The sequence below is a fragment of the Mastigoproctus giganteus genome, chromosome 12 (genome assembly GCF_048544385.1).
Source record: "Mastigoproctus giganteus isolate SK-2022 chromosome 12, ASM4854438v1, whole genome shotgun sequence".
NCBI lineage: Eukaryota > Metazoa > Arthropoda > Arachnida > Uropygi > Thelyphonidae > Mastigoproctus > Mastigoproctus giganteus.
Genome location: NC_143586.1, coordinates 31,531,233 through 31,548,930, shown reverse-complemented (window position 1 = coordinate 31,548,930; position 17,698 = coordinate 31,531,233). Strand labels below are relative to the sequence as shown.

Genomic DNA, 17,698 nt, shown 5'->3' with positions numbered 1-17,698 from the left:
TTCTAATTTTACCCAAAAATTTAATTGCCTCCCCCACCATGGTCCACACATTACTTGAAGATTGGCTGTCATTTCTAATGTAGAAATTTGCCTAAATTTCTTAATTAGGAATTGATTTTTGTAAACATTATCATATCATTTAGATGAAGGTTTGCAGACATAATTTTAAGTTTTTGTTGTTATTTGTCTTTTGACTTCCTATCGAAAATGCTGATGGAGAACCAGTTTGGGCAGAAGCCTCAGTCAAGGGGAAAAAGAAGGAAGCAGTTGTTGCTTGTGCTTTGGAAGCATGCCGTATTTTAGATCGTCATGGAGTCTTTCGTCAGTCACAGCATGGTAAGTTGCATTTATATACACTATTTATCATTTAAATGGGCTTACCAGAGGAGCCCATGTTTAATTCAAATCGTGCATAGAACAGATATCCATGTAAGAAAGAAATGGTTATAATTGTAAGTCAAATTGAACTCATTTACATTTCATTTTTACACTGCATTGCATTCCAGTTATAAGTTTACCTCAGTATGATACATAGCACACTTCCATATGATACTCTATAGAAATTAAAACAAAAATAATTAAAAAATCAAAAATCTTACATTACAGTAAGAAATAATTAAAAATCAATTGAACACAATTAAAAATCAATTTAATGCAATTAAAAATTGCGTTAAATTGATAATGATCAATTATAATATAATTGATTATTATCATTTGGGTAGGCATAACAACAAAATCATTGGGTCTAGTGAACACTTAGTAAGAGATGAAGTTGCCAAGGCAATAATGATAATTTATTCTCACTAGATGTTACCTCGTTATATATGAATATAAACATTGAATCAGATATTCTTTGGGATATGTTAAATAATAACTCGATACCGATTAATTATATGAAGCTTCCTATTAAGCAGATTTTTCACTTAATTAAACTCTTGGTTGAAGCCAACTATATCACCTTTCGAGACAAAGTATACAAACAAATTTTTGGTTTTCCAGTGGGATTAAGCTTGAGCGGCTTAATGTCAGAGATCTATCTCTCAACGATTCAGCGTATACATTTGACACCTTTTCTACCCCTATCACATACTATGAGAGGTATTTAAATAATGTTCTAGTTATTGCTGATAGTAACACTGTCTAAGACATTTTACATTCATTTAATAATATTCATTCTAAACTCAAATTTACATTGGAAAGGGAGAATATAGATTCTAAGTCATTAAATTTTCTAAATTTCACACTTACTCGGGAGTCGAATAAAATCCAATTTAACATCTATCGTAAACCTACAAACCCTGGCATTCTTCTGCATTATAACAGCTATCACCCGTTCACCTACAAAAGATTGATTATCTTTAATCAATTTCTCAATGCTTATAAATATTCAAAGACTGAATCTGCTTTGGGCTCAGAAATACAGTTATTAACCAGCAGATTCTTAATTTACCCACTGGCTACAATAAACCAAATTAGGGTACAAGCAAAAGGATAGGATACAAAAAAACTACACCAACCAACAATAGTAATATCAAAAAATACTTTATTTTCATCCCATATGTTGAACATTGATATAACAACTTAACAGATTCTTTAAAGATAGCGAATTTAAAATTGTAGCCAAGCCAATACAGAAATTACACACTATACTGAACAATCACTCAGTCCTTTCCTTGTTCGCAACACAAATAAATGACCTGGTTTGGTTTTTTTTTTTTTTTTTTAGGAGCATTAGCAACTAAGGCCATATTGCTCCGGGGATATGCGGTGGTCATTCCCTGACCTTTCCGCATCCTCCGTATTTGGGTCATGGGCTAAATGACTTGGTATACAACATTTCTTGCGGTGATGGCGACTTGTCTTACCAAGGTTCTACACGGTTTCCTCTGAATTTTAGTGTAATCAACATGTGGCCTCAGTTCGCACTTCTCGTTCAGCAGCGTCAAAATTAGCCTTTCATGCCATTAATGGAAAACATAGTTTTTTATTTAACAAGGCCAAAATACTTAGTGTCCAATGTAATTATATGAGACTATTAATTGCAGAAACCATTGAAATTAAATTACATGAGAATTCTGTTAATGTTTGCCAGCCATATCTAATCTCCGATTCGTGGTCTTTTAAAAAACGCATGTGTGAAGGCAAATAATCTCTATTTAAGTTTCATGCTTGCCCCTATTCGGTAATTTTCATTGCTGTGATCACGACGTATGGTCGAAAAGCGTTGTCAGCTTCAGGAAGAAAAATTGTTTTGCAATTTTTTCGTTAAATTAATTTTTTACTTCATTTTTAATTGTGTTCAATTGATTTTTAATTATTTCTTACTGTAATGTAAGATTTTCGATTTTTTAATTGTTTTCATTTTAATTTCTGGAGAGTACCATACGGAAGTGTTCTCTGTATCATATCGAGGTAAACTTCTCTTATTCTTTTACAAATATTGATATCAACGTAGAATGTATTGAGCATTATAGCTCTGGTTCATACTATCAAATTCCAGTTATGAATACACTAATGAAAAGACACCATTTGCTTGCTCAGATATATTTTATCTTCTTTGTAAGTTGTATAGGAAGCACTCACATATCATGAAATTCAGTATTAAATTCAGTCTTAATAAGAAACAGTGAGACAAATATAAATTCCCCAAAAATATAAAGCAGGGTTTCATTCATCTGGGGTAAGGAGGGGATCTCATCAGCAATCATATGGCCTTGGGAAATGAAAGAAAAATCAATGTTACCTAAGTACTGCAAAAGGAGATGAAATGTCTTGTCAGGTTCACATAATATTCTGTTAATGTTTTCCCCATTGTGTTTTACAAATTTTTGCACATAACATATAGGTATTTTCAGCAAACATGTAGTGTCTTTTTATTGGCTTTCCTGAATCATTTTTTAACTGAAATGCAGTACTATGTGAAAAATAAACATTTATATTTTCCTTTAATTTTATTAAGACCTACTAAAAGTTATTAAAAAAGGCAATACTATCATTATGTTGAGGACATTGTTAGATTATTTGTGCAATATGCAGACAGGCATTTTCTTGCTGGAATGGCATATTTTACTGCATATTCAAAACTTGAAAATCATGGGTATCAGGATGGTATCAGAATAATGTTTGTCTGTCAAAGTGTCTCTGATAATGATCAGAAGTGTGGCATTGTTTTAGATGATAGTTTTTGCATATTACAAGATGATGGTAAAGTAATTTCACATAAAAATATGTAAATGTTTAACGTGTTAATGCACATATCAGATGAGAATGGTTGACCTCAGAGCCTGTGGAAGAGAATGAAGAAAAGTAGAGTCTTGCTCGGTTCGATTCTTCAATACGTTATTATTGAAGTTTGAGCATTGCCCAACTCATATATGACCAGAAATGGCTAGATTCTGTTTCATGGTCCGACAAAGCCCATTTTTATTTTCATGATGCTCTTTAATACACAACTGTGTCATGTAGGCCAAAGAAAACCCACACATAATAGCTCACAAACCATTAAATGATGAGAATACTGTTTAACATTTGTAAGCAGTATGTTGTAGTTGCATATTCTCATTCATAATTGAACTGAATTTTTTTTTTTTTTAAATTAATTGAGACTTTTTTACTAATATCCACAAATGGGCAGTAATATGCAGATATGTTGGAAAATGTCATTCCAAATTTTAGAGGAGGAGGACTGTTGGATCAGGTGATCTTTTAGTATGGTGGGATGTCTCCACATATTTGCTGAAGAGTTACTGCATTATTAAAAGAATATTTTGGTGAAAGAAACGTCAGCAAAGCTTTTGAAACAAATTGACCACATTGTAGTCCAGATTTGAAATCTGTTTATTACACTGGTTTGTATAGATTTTGGATGTTTCCAAAATTCAAAGTGTTTCTGGGTATATTTTAATGCTAATTATCAAATTCTGGATTTGAAAAATCTATAAATGAACCAAACTGAAAGAGATGTTTGGACTGGCTCAAAAAATGTAGTGTGCTATTATTTGGGAAACAGTAAGCATCCAAATTATGAGATGATTGTGAATGACATTTTGGAGAAGTTCAGAAAACTAGCCTGCACTATGAGTGTTAAGGTACACTTCTTGCACTTTCGTGTCAACTATTTCCCAGAAAATTTAAGTAGTTTGAGTGATGCACATGGGGAAAGATTCCATCAGGATATAAAAGAAATGGGAAAAAAGGTACTAAGGGGGTGGAATGTCAATATCATGGCTGACTACTGCTAGGTGTTTAAAAGACAAACAGCCACTAAAATTAGCTGTCTGAAGAAGTGAAAAAGGCACAAGTTTAATTCAGTCTAGTATATAATAAGTGCAGTTTGTAGCCCTCTGTGCTTGAAAGGAAGATGTAGCCTTTGTTTGTTTGTTATTATAGTAAACATTCTGGAATCTTTACTACAGTGTAGAGAGTTAATTATAGAAAATGGATCTCACCCAAAAACTATCTATGCAATGAGGAGAATGCCTCAGGGTGAGGTGATGTCGACCAGCCTCTTTGCAATTCTATTTGAACCATTCCTTGTAGCACAACCAAATTTTAGCTCCTTCGCCAATGATTTAAATTTTTTATTATTTCAAAAGACCCCAAACAGGTTCAAGAAATTAATAATCAAATACAACAATTAATAGATTACTTACAGCTAGCTGGACTCCAACTAAACAATGCGAAGTCAGCCCACATGACAATTACGAAGAGGAAGTTCAGGAATGACATGAGTTATAGTTAATGGCGAGACAATTCCAAAAGTTTCATCGCATACCGACCTTGGGATGACATGGGATGAAGACTTAAATTTGAAAGATCACTTCCTCAAGACAAAGAAGAAGACCTATGCTGCATTCTGGGCTATCTGCCAGGAGCTCGTAGGCTGCCACAACATCAGTTTGATGTTGTGGCAGCCAACACTGGACTCCTTAAAAGGAATGTTCCCGTGTAACATGATCCAACACTTCTCCATAGATCCAAATAAGTTTGAAGAAAATAGAACATACAGGAGTCAAATTATGGACAAAATCTGGACCAAATCACCAGAACTACTATAAAATGTGTGGAGATGGACATTGCAGTGCTTATGTCAGTTTGGAGTGACATAAGCACTGGGAAAGCAAAAATGAGGGTAGGAGTTTGTTTTGGGCCTGATGACTCTGATGTGAACAATTATACAGAGAAATAGAGTGTCTTATAATGGGGGATTTTAACTTCCCAGATATAGACTGGAACTTGTGAGTTGGTTATTTGCACACTAGCAAGGCTTTTGTGGATTTATTGGATGATTGTTTTCTACAGCAGCATGTTAGAGAGGAAACAAGAGGGAGTAACTCTTGATCTGATTATCAGCAGTGATTATTCATGCATTAAGAATTTACAGATAACGGAACCACTAGGTAGAAGTGATCACACTGTACTCATGTGGAATTTACTTAAAGATGTAATTACCAACAGGTGTAATGGGAAGGGTTTTTGCTTTTGTAAAGGCAACTACAGCGCTCTCAGAGATTTTTTAGGTTCTATACAGTTGGACCAACTGATGATGTTACCAACAGCAAATTCTAAATGGGAAGCATTCAAGGAAGTAATCCTGGAAGCTACTAGGCTTTTCATACCAACTAAGAAATACTGCTCTAGGTTCAGGCCCAAATGGATGTCAGATGAACTAATGAGACTCGTGGCAGAGAAGAAAAATGCATGGGATGCACATAAATTGTCAGGTGACACAGAAGCCTATTGTAGATACAAGCTAGTCTGTAATAAAGTCACAAAGTAGGTTAGGCAAATGAAGGCAGATTATGAAAAATCTTTGGCAAAGGATGCAAAGAAAAACAGCAGACTTCTTTACTTATATAAACTCTAAAAGGAAGAGGATGAATCAGATTGGTCCACTTGATATCAATGATTTGACTGTAAATGATCATTCTCAGCTGCCGAATTAAATGAGTATTTTGCATCTACATTCACACGTGAGGAGTTCTTTAAGGAGGAGAGGGCCAGATGTTTATCAGACTCTAACAGGAAGTTAAATGATTTTGTAATAACTGACAGCAAAGTAGAGGAGAAATTGTTGAAGTTAAGCATAAGAGAGGCACCTGGGGTGGATGGGATCGATCCAGTTATATTAAAGGAGGCAGCAAAGGAAGTAAACAAACCCTTAGCCATAATTATGAGAACATCCTTGGACTCGGGGGAAGTCCCCACAGACTGGAGATGTGCAAATGTATCTCCAATTCACAAGGGGGATCAAAGGGTGACACAAGTAATTACAGACCTGTTTGTTTGACTATTGTTTCAGGTTAAATAATGGAGTCACTGGTTAAAGAAGCATTGCGGGATCATTTAGACAAGACTGCAGCAATAATTCAGACACAGTATGGGTTTGTCAAGGGGAAGTCTTGCCTGACCAATTTGATTGGATACTATGATGTGGCCACAAAGGAACTGGATGCAAAAAATAAGTTCGATATCATATACTTGGATTTCAGGAAAGCTTTTGATACTGTTGCACATGGAAGACTACTATACAAATTGGAACAGTATGGCAATAAGAGCAAGTTGCTACAATGGATAAAAGGATGGTTGAATGAGAAAAGAAAGAGTGATGGTCAATGGCTATTGCTCTACGCGGACTGATGTTATTAGTGGTGTCCCTCAGGTTTTGGTGTTGGGCCCATTGTTGTTTTGTATATTTATCAATGATATTGATGAAGGTATATCAAGCTTAATGTCAAACTTTGCAGATGATACAAAGGTTGGCAGGGTTGTTAATAACAGTAATGACAGTATGCTGCTGCAACAGGATGTGGAAAAGTTGGGTAGATGGACTGAGAAGTGACAATTGAAGTTTAACATTGTCAAATGCAAAGTACTGCATATGGGTAGCAGTAACCCCAGAGAAATGTACCAACTATGTGGTGTTAAACTCAGGAATGGAGAATGAAAGATACCTTGGGGTGATTGTGCAGTCAGATATGAAGTTTTCTGAGCAGTGCAGACAGGCTGCCAGAGTAAGCCATGGGGTCTTGTCAATAATATACAGGAATTTTGTGAGCAGGGATAAGGAGGTGATTATTCCCTTGTATAAGGCAATGGTCGTGCCACACCTTGAGTACTGCGTACAGGTCTGGAAGCATCATTTTAGGAAGGATGTACAGTTGCTAGAACGAGTACAGAAAAGAGCAACATGACTGGTGACGGGATCAAATGGATGCTCTTATGAAGAAAGGCTTAAGTACTGCAAATTGCAGCTTCTGGAGACTAGGCACCTGCGGGGCAATCTGATTGAGGTGTATAAGGCCTTGAATGGATTGAGCAGACTTAATGCTGAGGGGATTCTTCCTCTTGCTCAGATTACAAACCTGAGGGAGCATAGATTCAAACTGAGGAAGTTATTGCATCTTACTAAAGTTATTTAGTAAGATGCAATAGAGATACCTGTTTACAAAGCTTAGAGTTCACAGAGTTTTAAAGAGGTTTTTAAAAAAAAAATTTAAATGAAGAATATATTCTGAACTAACAGATATGTGAATTTAGGTTATATGGTTTTTTGTTTTCAAACTTATGATCTTTCTTTTGGTAATGTTTTTTAATGGTAAACTTTCATAGCTACTACATGTTCCAACTTGGTGGTTCTATGAGTGTCCAATCAGGTTGAGGGAGAGAAGTCTTGTTCTTGCCAAAGTTGGTTTGGTCATGATTTTCAGAACCTTGGTATTATTTTTACATTTGTAAATTCTTACATTTGTCACTTTTTTGCTATCTTGTAATGATGTAAAAAGTAATGGAAACTCAGGCATTTCTCATTGAATGTTTCCCACCTCGTTGTAAATAACATTACTAACTGTAAAAGATAACTTTTCGAAAAGTTTTCAAATATTGGTTGTTCTCTCTCAGTGAATAGAGCACATTCGTGTTTAAAGTTTTTCTTACATCCAACTGCATTCTTTGTTTTGAATGATGTTCATTTTGATTACTATATTGTCATTATTTAATTCTACAATTTAAAAAGTATTTAAAAAGTGAAGCTTTTTTCTCTCTACTTTTTAAATAATTTGCTTCCTTGGCAAAGGGCATCATTTTTTTCTTTTGATTTTTCCTGCTTAATTTTTAGAAAGTCATAAAAGAAAACAGAAGAACTGGGAAGAAGATGATTTCTATGATAGTGATGAAGATATTTACTTAGATAGAACAGGAACAATAGAGAAAAAAAGGGAAATTAGACGAAAGATACTTAAGAAAGACACTAATGTAGAAACTTATGATTCTTTGGTAAGTTTTGTTAAATATAATTTTATAAAATAAATTCTTACATTTGTCACTTTTTTACTCAGTGTTTTAATTTTTCAGCCATTTTTCAATAAGTGATTATAAAATGAAACTATGGCACCCTTTTGATTTGTTGTATCTTCAGCATTTCTCCGGATTTATAACTTAATCACTTTATTCTCTTGATTTCTTACTGCAATAAAGCAAACTTGATTAATATGAATATAAAATCTGTTGGAAAGGGTAAATGAAGAGCAACAAGGAAGGACCATCATTATACAGCACCCTGGTGTTGTACTGGGCCACTCTATAATGATGGCCCTGCCTTGTTGGAATAATGCATTCCTCATTTATTAACATATATTGATGTAACCCATCTGGTCTTTCCCACTTGAGAGAAATATATCAGTTATTACTTGCTGACTTAATTGTAATTTTACTTCAATTTAAGCACAGTTTGTTGTATTTTAGGGAACACAGATCTGCTTCTGTAGAAAACAGTCATCCAATAAATCCGAAAAAGTCTTGCTAGTGTGCGAGTGACCAACTCAAGTTTCATTCAATATCTGGGAAGTTAAAATCCCCCATTATAAGATATTCTGATTAACTGGTCCATTCTATTTCTCTGTACAGCTGTTTGTTGTACTCATCAGAGTCAATAGGCCTATAACACACTCCTCTCATTTTTGCTTTCCCAGTGCTTACATCACACCAGACTGACTCAACATTGCACTAGTCACCCATATCATCTGGATGCACTACCCTAGATTTTATGTGCTTCTTAACTAAGAGCATAACCCCTCCCCTCCTATCCTGTCTTTTTTCTGTATACATTGTACTCCTCATATTCAAATTCTGCATCCCTTATATCTTGAGTGACACTGTTTCTGAAATCCCAAAAATATGCACATTTGATGTCTTGACCAGCACTTCAAGTTTGTCAAATTTATTTACTGTACTTCTAGCGTTGATGTACATGCAAGTATATGTGCACCTGTTCTTACTCTTAGTTACTCTAATACAGCCCATGTATTTATTTGTTTAATGATTACTCCCAGCAGTTCTTGAAATCTCCAGCACCTTGCTTTCAAGGCTGCTTCTAATTCCAATAGAAACACTAAAGAATCACTTTCACTTCTGCATGTGGCTATTGTTAATCTATTAGTCTATGTATCCCATCCCTGTAGAAGTAGTCTCTCCTTTTAACAAGCACAAACCATGCTGAGAAAAATTCTACCCCATGATCCTTGAACAGTCTCTCCAGGACTGAATTGATTGACAAGGCTCTCAGCATATACTTCTTCCTACCATATGTGGGCAGAATTGCAGAAACTTTCAAATTTAACCCTAACTTACAACTTTTTTTCAACCTTGCTCTGTACTTGTTAAGTACGAGGACTGGTACAAAAGTAATGCCTCCTAATTTTTTGCTTTCAAATGGACCACTTTAGATCATTTCACATGTCACTGAGTGGTCACTAAAGATCTCTAGTTTCACCATAATGAGTGCCACTGTGATTGGTCTCATGAGCACAGCACACGGATAGTTCATAATGGTGGATGTTACAGATATATGTATGAAGCAAAGAGTGGTGATTGAATTTCTTACCAAGGAAGAAGTGACACTTATTGAAATCCATATTGTCTCAAAATTGTTTATGGTGACAATACTGTAGGGGTGAGTACAGTTAGATGTTGCGTAAGACACTTTAAGAGTGGCTAAAGTGATATCGTTGACAAGCCTCGAAGCAGCTGCCCAGTAACGCCAGTGACAACAGACAACAAGAACTGTATCGATGGGCTGATCAAAGAGGACTGCCACATCACAACATGCAAATTGTGTGATTCAGTAGGTATTGGGAAACCTGCTGTGATAACCATTGAAGGAACTAGACTACATCAAGGTTTGCACCTGGTGGGTCCTGAAAATGCTGACACATGAGCACAAAGAAGCCCAGAAAGTCATTTGTATGGAACTTCTCTAATGCTATGAGAGTGAAGGAGAGGTTTTTCTTTCATGCATAGTCACAGGTGATGAAACCTGGGTCCACCATTATGACCCTGAAACGAAAAGACAGTCAATGGAGTGACATCATCAAAATTAACTGCGCAAGTTCAGAAGACAGCCTATTGTCAGTAAAGTCATGGTGATAGTGTTTTTGGACAAAGATGGGGTCTTGCTTGTGGACTTCTTGCAGTGTGGCATCACAATCAACTCAGATTGATTTGTGGAAACGTTGAAAAAGTTGAAAGCCGGCATCTGTAGAGTTTGACTGGACAAAAACCTTAACGAGGTTCTTCTTCTCTATGACAGTGCACAACCTCACATCAGTCTGCACACGATGGAGGCCATGGCAAAACTGGGATGCACTGTTCTTCCTCGCCCCTCTCATAACCCGGATCTTGCACCTTCAGACTATCGCCTCTTCAGCCCGCTGAAGGATGCACCCATTTTGCAGACGATGATCACCTCAAGCACAGTGTTCGCGAAGCCCTCCGGAGAAAGATTAAGGTTTTTTTAAGGACTGGAATACATCGCCTGACTCAGAGATGGTGGAAGTGTATAGAAAATGATGGAAACTTTGTGGAAAAATAACAGTCTGTTTATTAATGATTGATGATTAATTGATGTAAAAGGCATAATTGTAGGAATTAAATTTTCTGAGTTAAAAGATAGGATGCATTATTTTTGTACCACTCCTCGTAAGTCTGCAGATGACCTACTCTTAATGTCATTAGTGCCAACATGTACAACAATATCACTTTTTGTGCCCCTAAAAGATGATTAAATTTGCTCTACAACGTAGTAGTAGTAGTAGTGGCATGTGATGCAAGAAAGCATGTGTATGAGCTTATGCAGCATCAGCCAAAAAAAACACACCATTCCCTCCAAATGCCTGTCCAGTTCCTCCTTAAATTTATTCAACCTATCAACTTCCACAATGACAGATGGAAGTTTGTTCCAGCAATTAACCACCCGCTGGCTAAAGGCAAATTTCCGCACATCTTTACTACGTGTCTTTTCTTAATTTGAATTTATGCCCCCTTAGGTTCGTAATCTGAACAAGTGGAAGGATTCCATCAGAATTCAGCGTGCTCAACCCATTCAAGGCCTTACACATCTCAATCAGATCACCGCGCAGGTGCCTAGTCTCCAGCCACTGCAATTTGCAGAACTGAAGCCTCTCTTGGTAAGAGGATCCCTTCATTCCCCTCACCAATCTTGTTGCCCTTCTTTGTACACGCTCAAGTAAATCTACATCCTTCCTAAAATGAGGCCTCCAGACCTGTACGCAGTACTCAAAGCATGGCCAGACCATTGCCTTATACAGAGGGATAATCACCTCCTTTTCCCTGCTAGCAAAATTCCTATATATCATTGACAAAACCCCATGACCTGCCCTGGCAGCCTGTCTGCATTGCTCAGAAAACTTCATATCTGCCTGCTCAATTACTCCCAAGTCTTTTTCATTTTCTACCACCTTAAGTGTAGTACCACACAGTTGGTACGTTTCTCTGGGGTTACTTCTACCCATATGCAGTACTTTGCATTTGTCAAGGTTAAACTTCAGTTGCCACTTCTTAGCCCATCTGCCCAAATTATCTAGATCCTGTTGCAGTAGCACACTGCCATTACTGTCATTAACAACCCTGCCAACCTTTGTATCATCTGCAAACTTTGACATTAAGCTTGATATTCCTTCATCAATATCATTGATAAATATAGAAAACAACAGTGGGCTCAACACCGAACCCTGTGGGACTCCACTAATAACATTAGTCCATGAAGAGCAGCACCCATTGATTACCACCCTCTGTCTTCTCCCACTTAACCATCCTTTTATCCATTGTAGCAACTTACCCTTAATACCATTCTGCTCCAATTTGTACAGTAGTCTTTCATGCGCAACAGTGTCAAAAGCTTTCCTGAAATCCAAATATATGATATCAAAATTATTTTTTGCATCCAGTTCCTTTGTAACCACATCATAATATCCTATCAAATTTGTCAGACAAGACTTTCCCTTAACAAACCCATGCTGTGTCTGAATTATTGCTGCAGTCTTGTCTAGATGATCCTGCAATGCATCTTTAACCTTGTGACTCCATTATTTTACCCAGAACAGAAGTTAAACTGGTCTGTAATTACTCGCGTTACCCTTCAATCCCCCTTTGTGAATTGGGGATGCATTTGCACATCTCCAGTCCGTGGGAACCTCCTTTGAGTCCAAGGATGCTCTCATAATTATGGCTAAGGATTTGCTTAGTTGCTTTTCCGCCTCCTTTAATATAACTGGATAGATCCCATCCACCCCAGGTGCTTTTCTTATGTTTAACTTCAACAATTTCTCCTCCACTTTGCTCTCAGTTATTACAAAATCATTAAGTCTTCTGCTACAATTTGATAACCTTCTGCCATTTTCAAACCTTAATAATTCCTCATGTGTGAATGTAGATGCAAAATACTCATTCAGTTTGTTTGCTATCTGAGCAGGATCATCAAAAGTCGAACCATCGATGTCAAGTGGGCCAATCGGATTCATTCCCTTCCTTTTAGAGTTTATATTAGTAAAGAAATCCTTGCTGTTTTTCTTAGCATCTTTTGCCAAGGATTTCTCGTAATCTGCCTTCGCCTGCCTAACCTCCTTTGTGACCTGATTACAGACTAGCTTATATCTGCCATAGGCTTCTGAGTTGCTTGATAATTTATATGCATCCCATGCATTTTTCTTCCCTGTTACGAGTCTCATTAGTTCATTAGATAACCACTTAGGCCTAAACCTTGAAGAATATTTCTTAATAGGTATGAAACTTTTAGTAGCATCCATGATTAATTCCTTGAATGCTTCCCACTTAGAATTTACTGTTGGTAACATCGTCAGTTTATCCCACTGTACAGAATTTAAAAACTTTCTGAGTCCACTGTACTCACCTTTACGGAAGCAAAAACGCTTTCCTTTACCACTGATGGTAATTATATCTTTAAGTAAATCCCACATCAGTACACTGTGATCACTGCCACCTAGCGGTTCCTTTATCTACAAATTCTTAATACACAAATGATCACTGCTGATAACCAGATCAAGAGTATTACTCTCTCTGGTTGCCTCTCGAACATGCTGCTGCAGAAAACAATCATCCAATAAATCCCCAAAAGTCTGACTAGTGTGTGAGTGACCAACCCACAAGTTCCAGTCAATATCTGGGAAGTTAAAATCCCCCATTATAAGACATTCTGATCTACTGGTCCACTCTATTTCTCTGTATAATTGTTCATTGTACTCATTTGAGTCATTAGGCCTATAACACTCCTACTCTTATTTTTGCTTTCGCAGTGCTTATGTCACACCAAACTGACTCAACAGTGCACTGTTCATCTATATCAACTGGGTGCACTTCTTTTGATTTTATGTTTTTCTTAATTAACAGCATAACACCTCCTCCCTTTCTATCCTGTCTATCCTTTCTGTACACATTGTACTCCCCAAATTCCAGTTCTGCATTCCTTATATCTGTGTGACACCATGTCTCTGCTATCCCAACAATATCCGCCTTTGATGTCTTGACGAACACTTCAAATTCATCAAATTTATTTACTATACTTCTAGCATTGGTATATATGCAAGCACACATGCTCCTATTCCTATTCCAAGTTACCCTAACACATCCCATATACCCACCTATTTTAGGATGACTGCCATCCGTCCCTGAAACCCCTAGCACCCCTTGCTCCAGGTCGCTACTTATTCTGATGGAAGTTGTGCAAAAATCACCTTCACCTCTGCCTACGGCTACTGTTAAACTTTTAGTCCTTGTATCCCCCCAAGCTATCAGTTTTCCTACCCACCTAACACTGCCTCGATAGCATCAGCAAATATTCTTGCGCCCTTTCTATTTAAGTGTATCCCATCCCTGTAGAAGCAGTCTCTCCTGTTAACAAGTACAGACCAGGCTGAAAAAAATTCTATCCCTTGAGCCTTGCACAATCTTTCCAGGGCCGAATTGATCGACAAGGCTCTCATCATATACTCCCTCCTATCGTGTCTGGCAGAATTGCAGACACTTTCAAATTCAACCCTAATTTTCGGCTTTTGTTCAACAGTGACCTGTACTTGTTAAGTAATTCTGTCGGTACGTCATCCGTCATCAACTTTTGCCCCTGGCAGACATACCCTAGTCCTATTCCACCGGCGCCTCCGTAGCCAGGTGGGAAGGAGCAGCAGTGCATAGCACACGCTTCTTGATTAGACCGGGGTTCGAGCCCGTCACCACCAAATACGGAGGATGCGGAAAGGTCAGGGAATGACCACCGCATATTCACGGAGCAATATGGCCTTAGTTGCTAATGCTCCTAAAAACCAAATAACTAACTAACTAACTATTCCACCTATCCTTTTTGCACAATATATTTCCTGTTTCCCCCGACAATTGAGTCACTGACAACAACTAGCTCCTGTGGGACCAACACATTCTGCCTTGGAGGTTTGCATCTGTGTTGCCTGATGATCTAATGCAAGCTCTGACATTGATGCAGACAGTTCAGAGCTTGATGGATCCCTCAGTTTAATTCCTTTGAGGACATCCACCTTGTTCCTCAGTCTCTCATAATGGCCCATAACAACGCTGAGTTGGTGCCTAATATACTTGCACTCCTTACATTGAGCCCACACAAAAACTTCCCCCCTTGGCGGTATCATATCCCATTCCTGATAGCTCTGTAAACATCAAGCAAGCCGTACATCTCATAAGGCTGTGATTCTGAGGATAGCTCCCACCCTCAATTCTCCCCAGAGCCACGGCACTCCCACTAATTTGAGCCCTTTGCTTTGCTGCTCTGGTCTGAGGCATGATTTCCATTCAAATTCAATATAGTTAAAAATACTACCAAGTTTGCATTCTATGTATTAGTCTATACCATTATGCTTAAAAGTTATACGTTAATTATAATGAACATCATGGAACCGACAAAATTTCCTCGTTATAACCATTACTCACTATAACAGTGATGAGTTAAATCTACCTCCTATTTTTTTTTTTTTTTTTTTAATTCTCAATAACTTGATAAAAAGATAGATTCAAAAAACAAAAGTAATATTAGAGAAAAAAAATAATACAATATTAGCATATACCTACATATTATTTGTATTAATATGTTTGTATTCAGTTTTTAAATCGATCCGGCCAACCGTTGTTGCATACGAAATCGTTGCATCCAAATTGTTTGGCAAATTTTTCCACTTGAGCCTTCAAGATCAGACCTTCTATTGAAAATCCAGCACTTCTTTCTGTAGTGAACCATAGAAGCAATGCTTCATCAACATTTGTAACCTTGCACTTTCTAAATTTTTTTTTTCTGATTACGTTCTTTTCCATTGTTGATATATAAACATCTTTATTCTTCCACAATGTCGATACACTTGAAGAGGACAAAGAAAACGTTTTACACACTTCAACATTTTTTGCACCACGTTCTAACTCACGAATAATTTAGACTTTTTCACAAATTGAGACACTTCCTTTTGTTAGTAGACATTTTTCCGAAGGAATGGTTCATTTCTAACTGATTTTATTTAAAATGACAGTAAAGTGATCTGCATACAAAGTTCTTAGAAGTCCCAAAATGCATACAAATTCTTAGAATTCCCGAAATGCATACAAAGTTCTTAGATGTTCCGTTGACAAAATTCTTAGAAGTCCCGAAATAAATTTATGGTTCAATGAATACAAGACAATCTATAAATGTGACAACAGAACGCCAATGCACTATTGTATAATCCCCATCCCCGAAAGGACAAGGTATTAAACCGGCCGCTAATCCGATGCCTGTGGCCATAAAAGCTAAGTTGCCCTTTTCATTTTTGTCCATTCCAAGAATTGGGTTTTTCAACTACCCAAGCAATTATGAATGTTTGTATAGTTACCAAAATTTGTACGGTAATATGGGAATACTCATAAATTAAAATCATTATGGCTCTTTGCTCATTACAGCTGTGATCTTGTTATTTCCTTGCTCATTATAACCAAGTTTGACTGTATATAACAAAATTATCCAACTAATGCCAACCTAAGTGATTCTAACTTTAGAGTTACCTATTTATCACAATTAAAAAATTTGAATTCATCTGCCACTCACTCTATAACTATGACAATAGCAGCAATATTTGAAATGATTGAATCAGATATTTGAAACACTTGACTGATATGAGTACTAGCTGTCCATCCAATGAAGCAGTCAATCAGTATGCCCTTTGCTGATGTGCTCTTTAATAGCATACACAGCTACAATGGGTTTAATTTAGTACATAAGCTGTCAGACATTACTGTTTCCTCAAACCTCTCAAATAGTCAGAACAAACCAAATGTTTATATCGGTTAGGTTCAGCCCCTCATATGTCTTTCCAAATGAAACTTTCATAAAGCAGCTTTCACAGACTCAGAATTCTTGTAATGCAACCTAATGAACAGAGCTTATCAAGCAATGATAACATGGTAATTAATGACCACCATGCCTTTTAAAGTAATCTGTATACTCTGGATGTCTTTATGCAACAGTACCCTCTTCCAGTGATTTTTGGAACTAAGTAAAGTTTTAATTCCATGAAAAATCCCATAACTTATGAACTGCATTCCTCTGCAACTTGTTCTCCTGTAATCAGTTGTAATTTTTACCAGACTTTTGAAAGATGAAGTTTAGTAATAAGTAAAGCTTCACTTATTTTAGGCAGTTATTCTAAAATTGTGGGATGTATTTAGCCCATAAATGATATTTATTAAAGCATATAGTTATTTTGTTAGTCAGTTTACACTTTTATAGCACAACTTGTTTAAGCATGGAACTGTTTTTTATATTCTAGTTGAAAAAATTGGAAATGACTGAAGAGCAAATTAAAGATATAGAAAGAAAATTACAAGAAAGTACTAAGAAAGGTAAGAAGGAGTAAAGCTATTTCGATTTTATCTTTGTATAATATTTTTGGCTTTATTTTTTGGCAAATAATTCCTAAAAACAACATAAAATGAGTAAAATGGTGTAAGGTATGAAGTCTATTGAGAGTGCAGACAGACTGCTAGGACAGCTCATAGGGTCAGTGATATATAGGAACTTTAGAAAAGGAGGATATTGTTATATAAGGTAATGGTTCAACCATATCTCGAGTACTGCATATAGGTATGGAAACTTTATTTTAGGAAGTACAGTGGCAAACAAAAAAACTGCATCACTTGTGAGTTTTGTGCTGAATTGTGGATTGCAGAAATGTTCAAAATGCATTTTTTAGATGGGATATATATATATTTATATATTTATTTATCTCTGTGAATGAAATCCAATAAAAAGACTCCACCTGATATATCTAATTGCCATAAATATCTTCCCAAAGGATAAAATGCATAATTAATGGAAATATGAGAAATCAGGCAAATGGCA

The 17,698-nt window shown here is 36.5% G+C and overlaps 1 protein-coding gene across 1 annotated transcript in view; it reads left to right on the top strand.

Annotated features, from left to right (window-relative positions):
* Positions 1 to 17,698, top strand: part of LOC150076853 (kanadaptin) — a 94,654-nt gene that overhangs the window by 41,662 nt on the left and 35,294 nt on the right. The window contains exons 6-8 of the mRNA XM_090386787.1: positions 194 to 336; positions 8,117 to 8,274; positions 17,127 to 17,199. Of these exons, the coding sequence (XP_090242913.1) occupies positions 194 to 336; positions 8,117 to 8,274; positions 17,127 to 17,199 (374 nt within the window). The remainder of the gene's footprint in view (positions 1 to 193; positions 337 to 8,116; positions 8,275 to 17,126; positions 17,200 to 17,698) is intronic.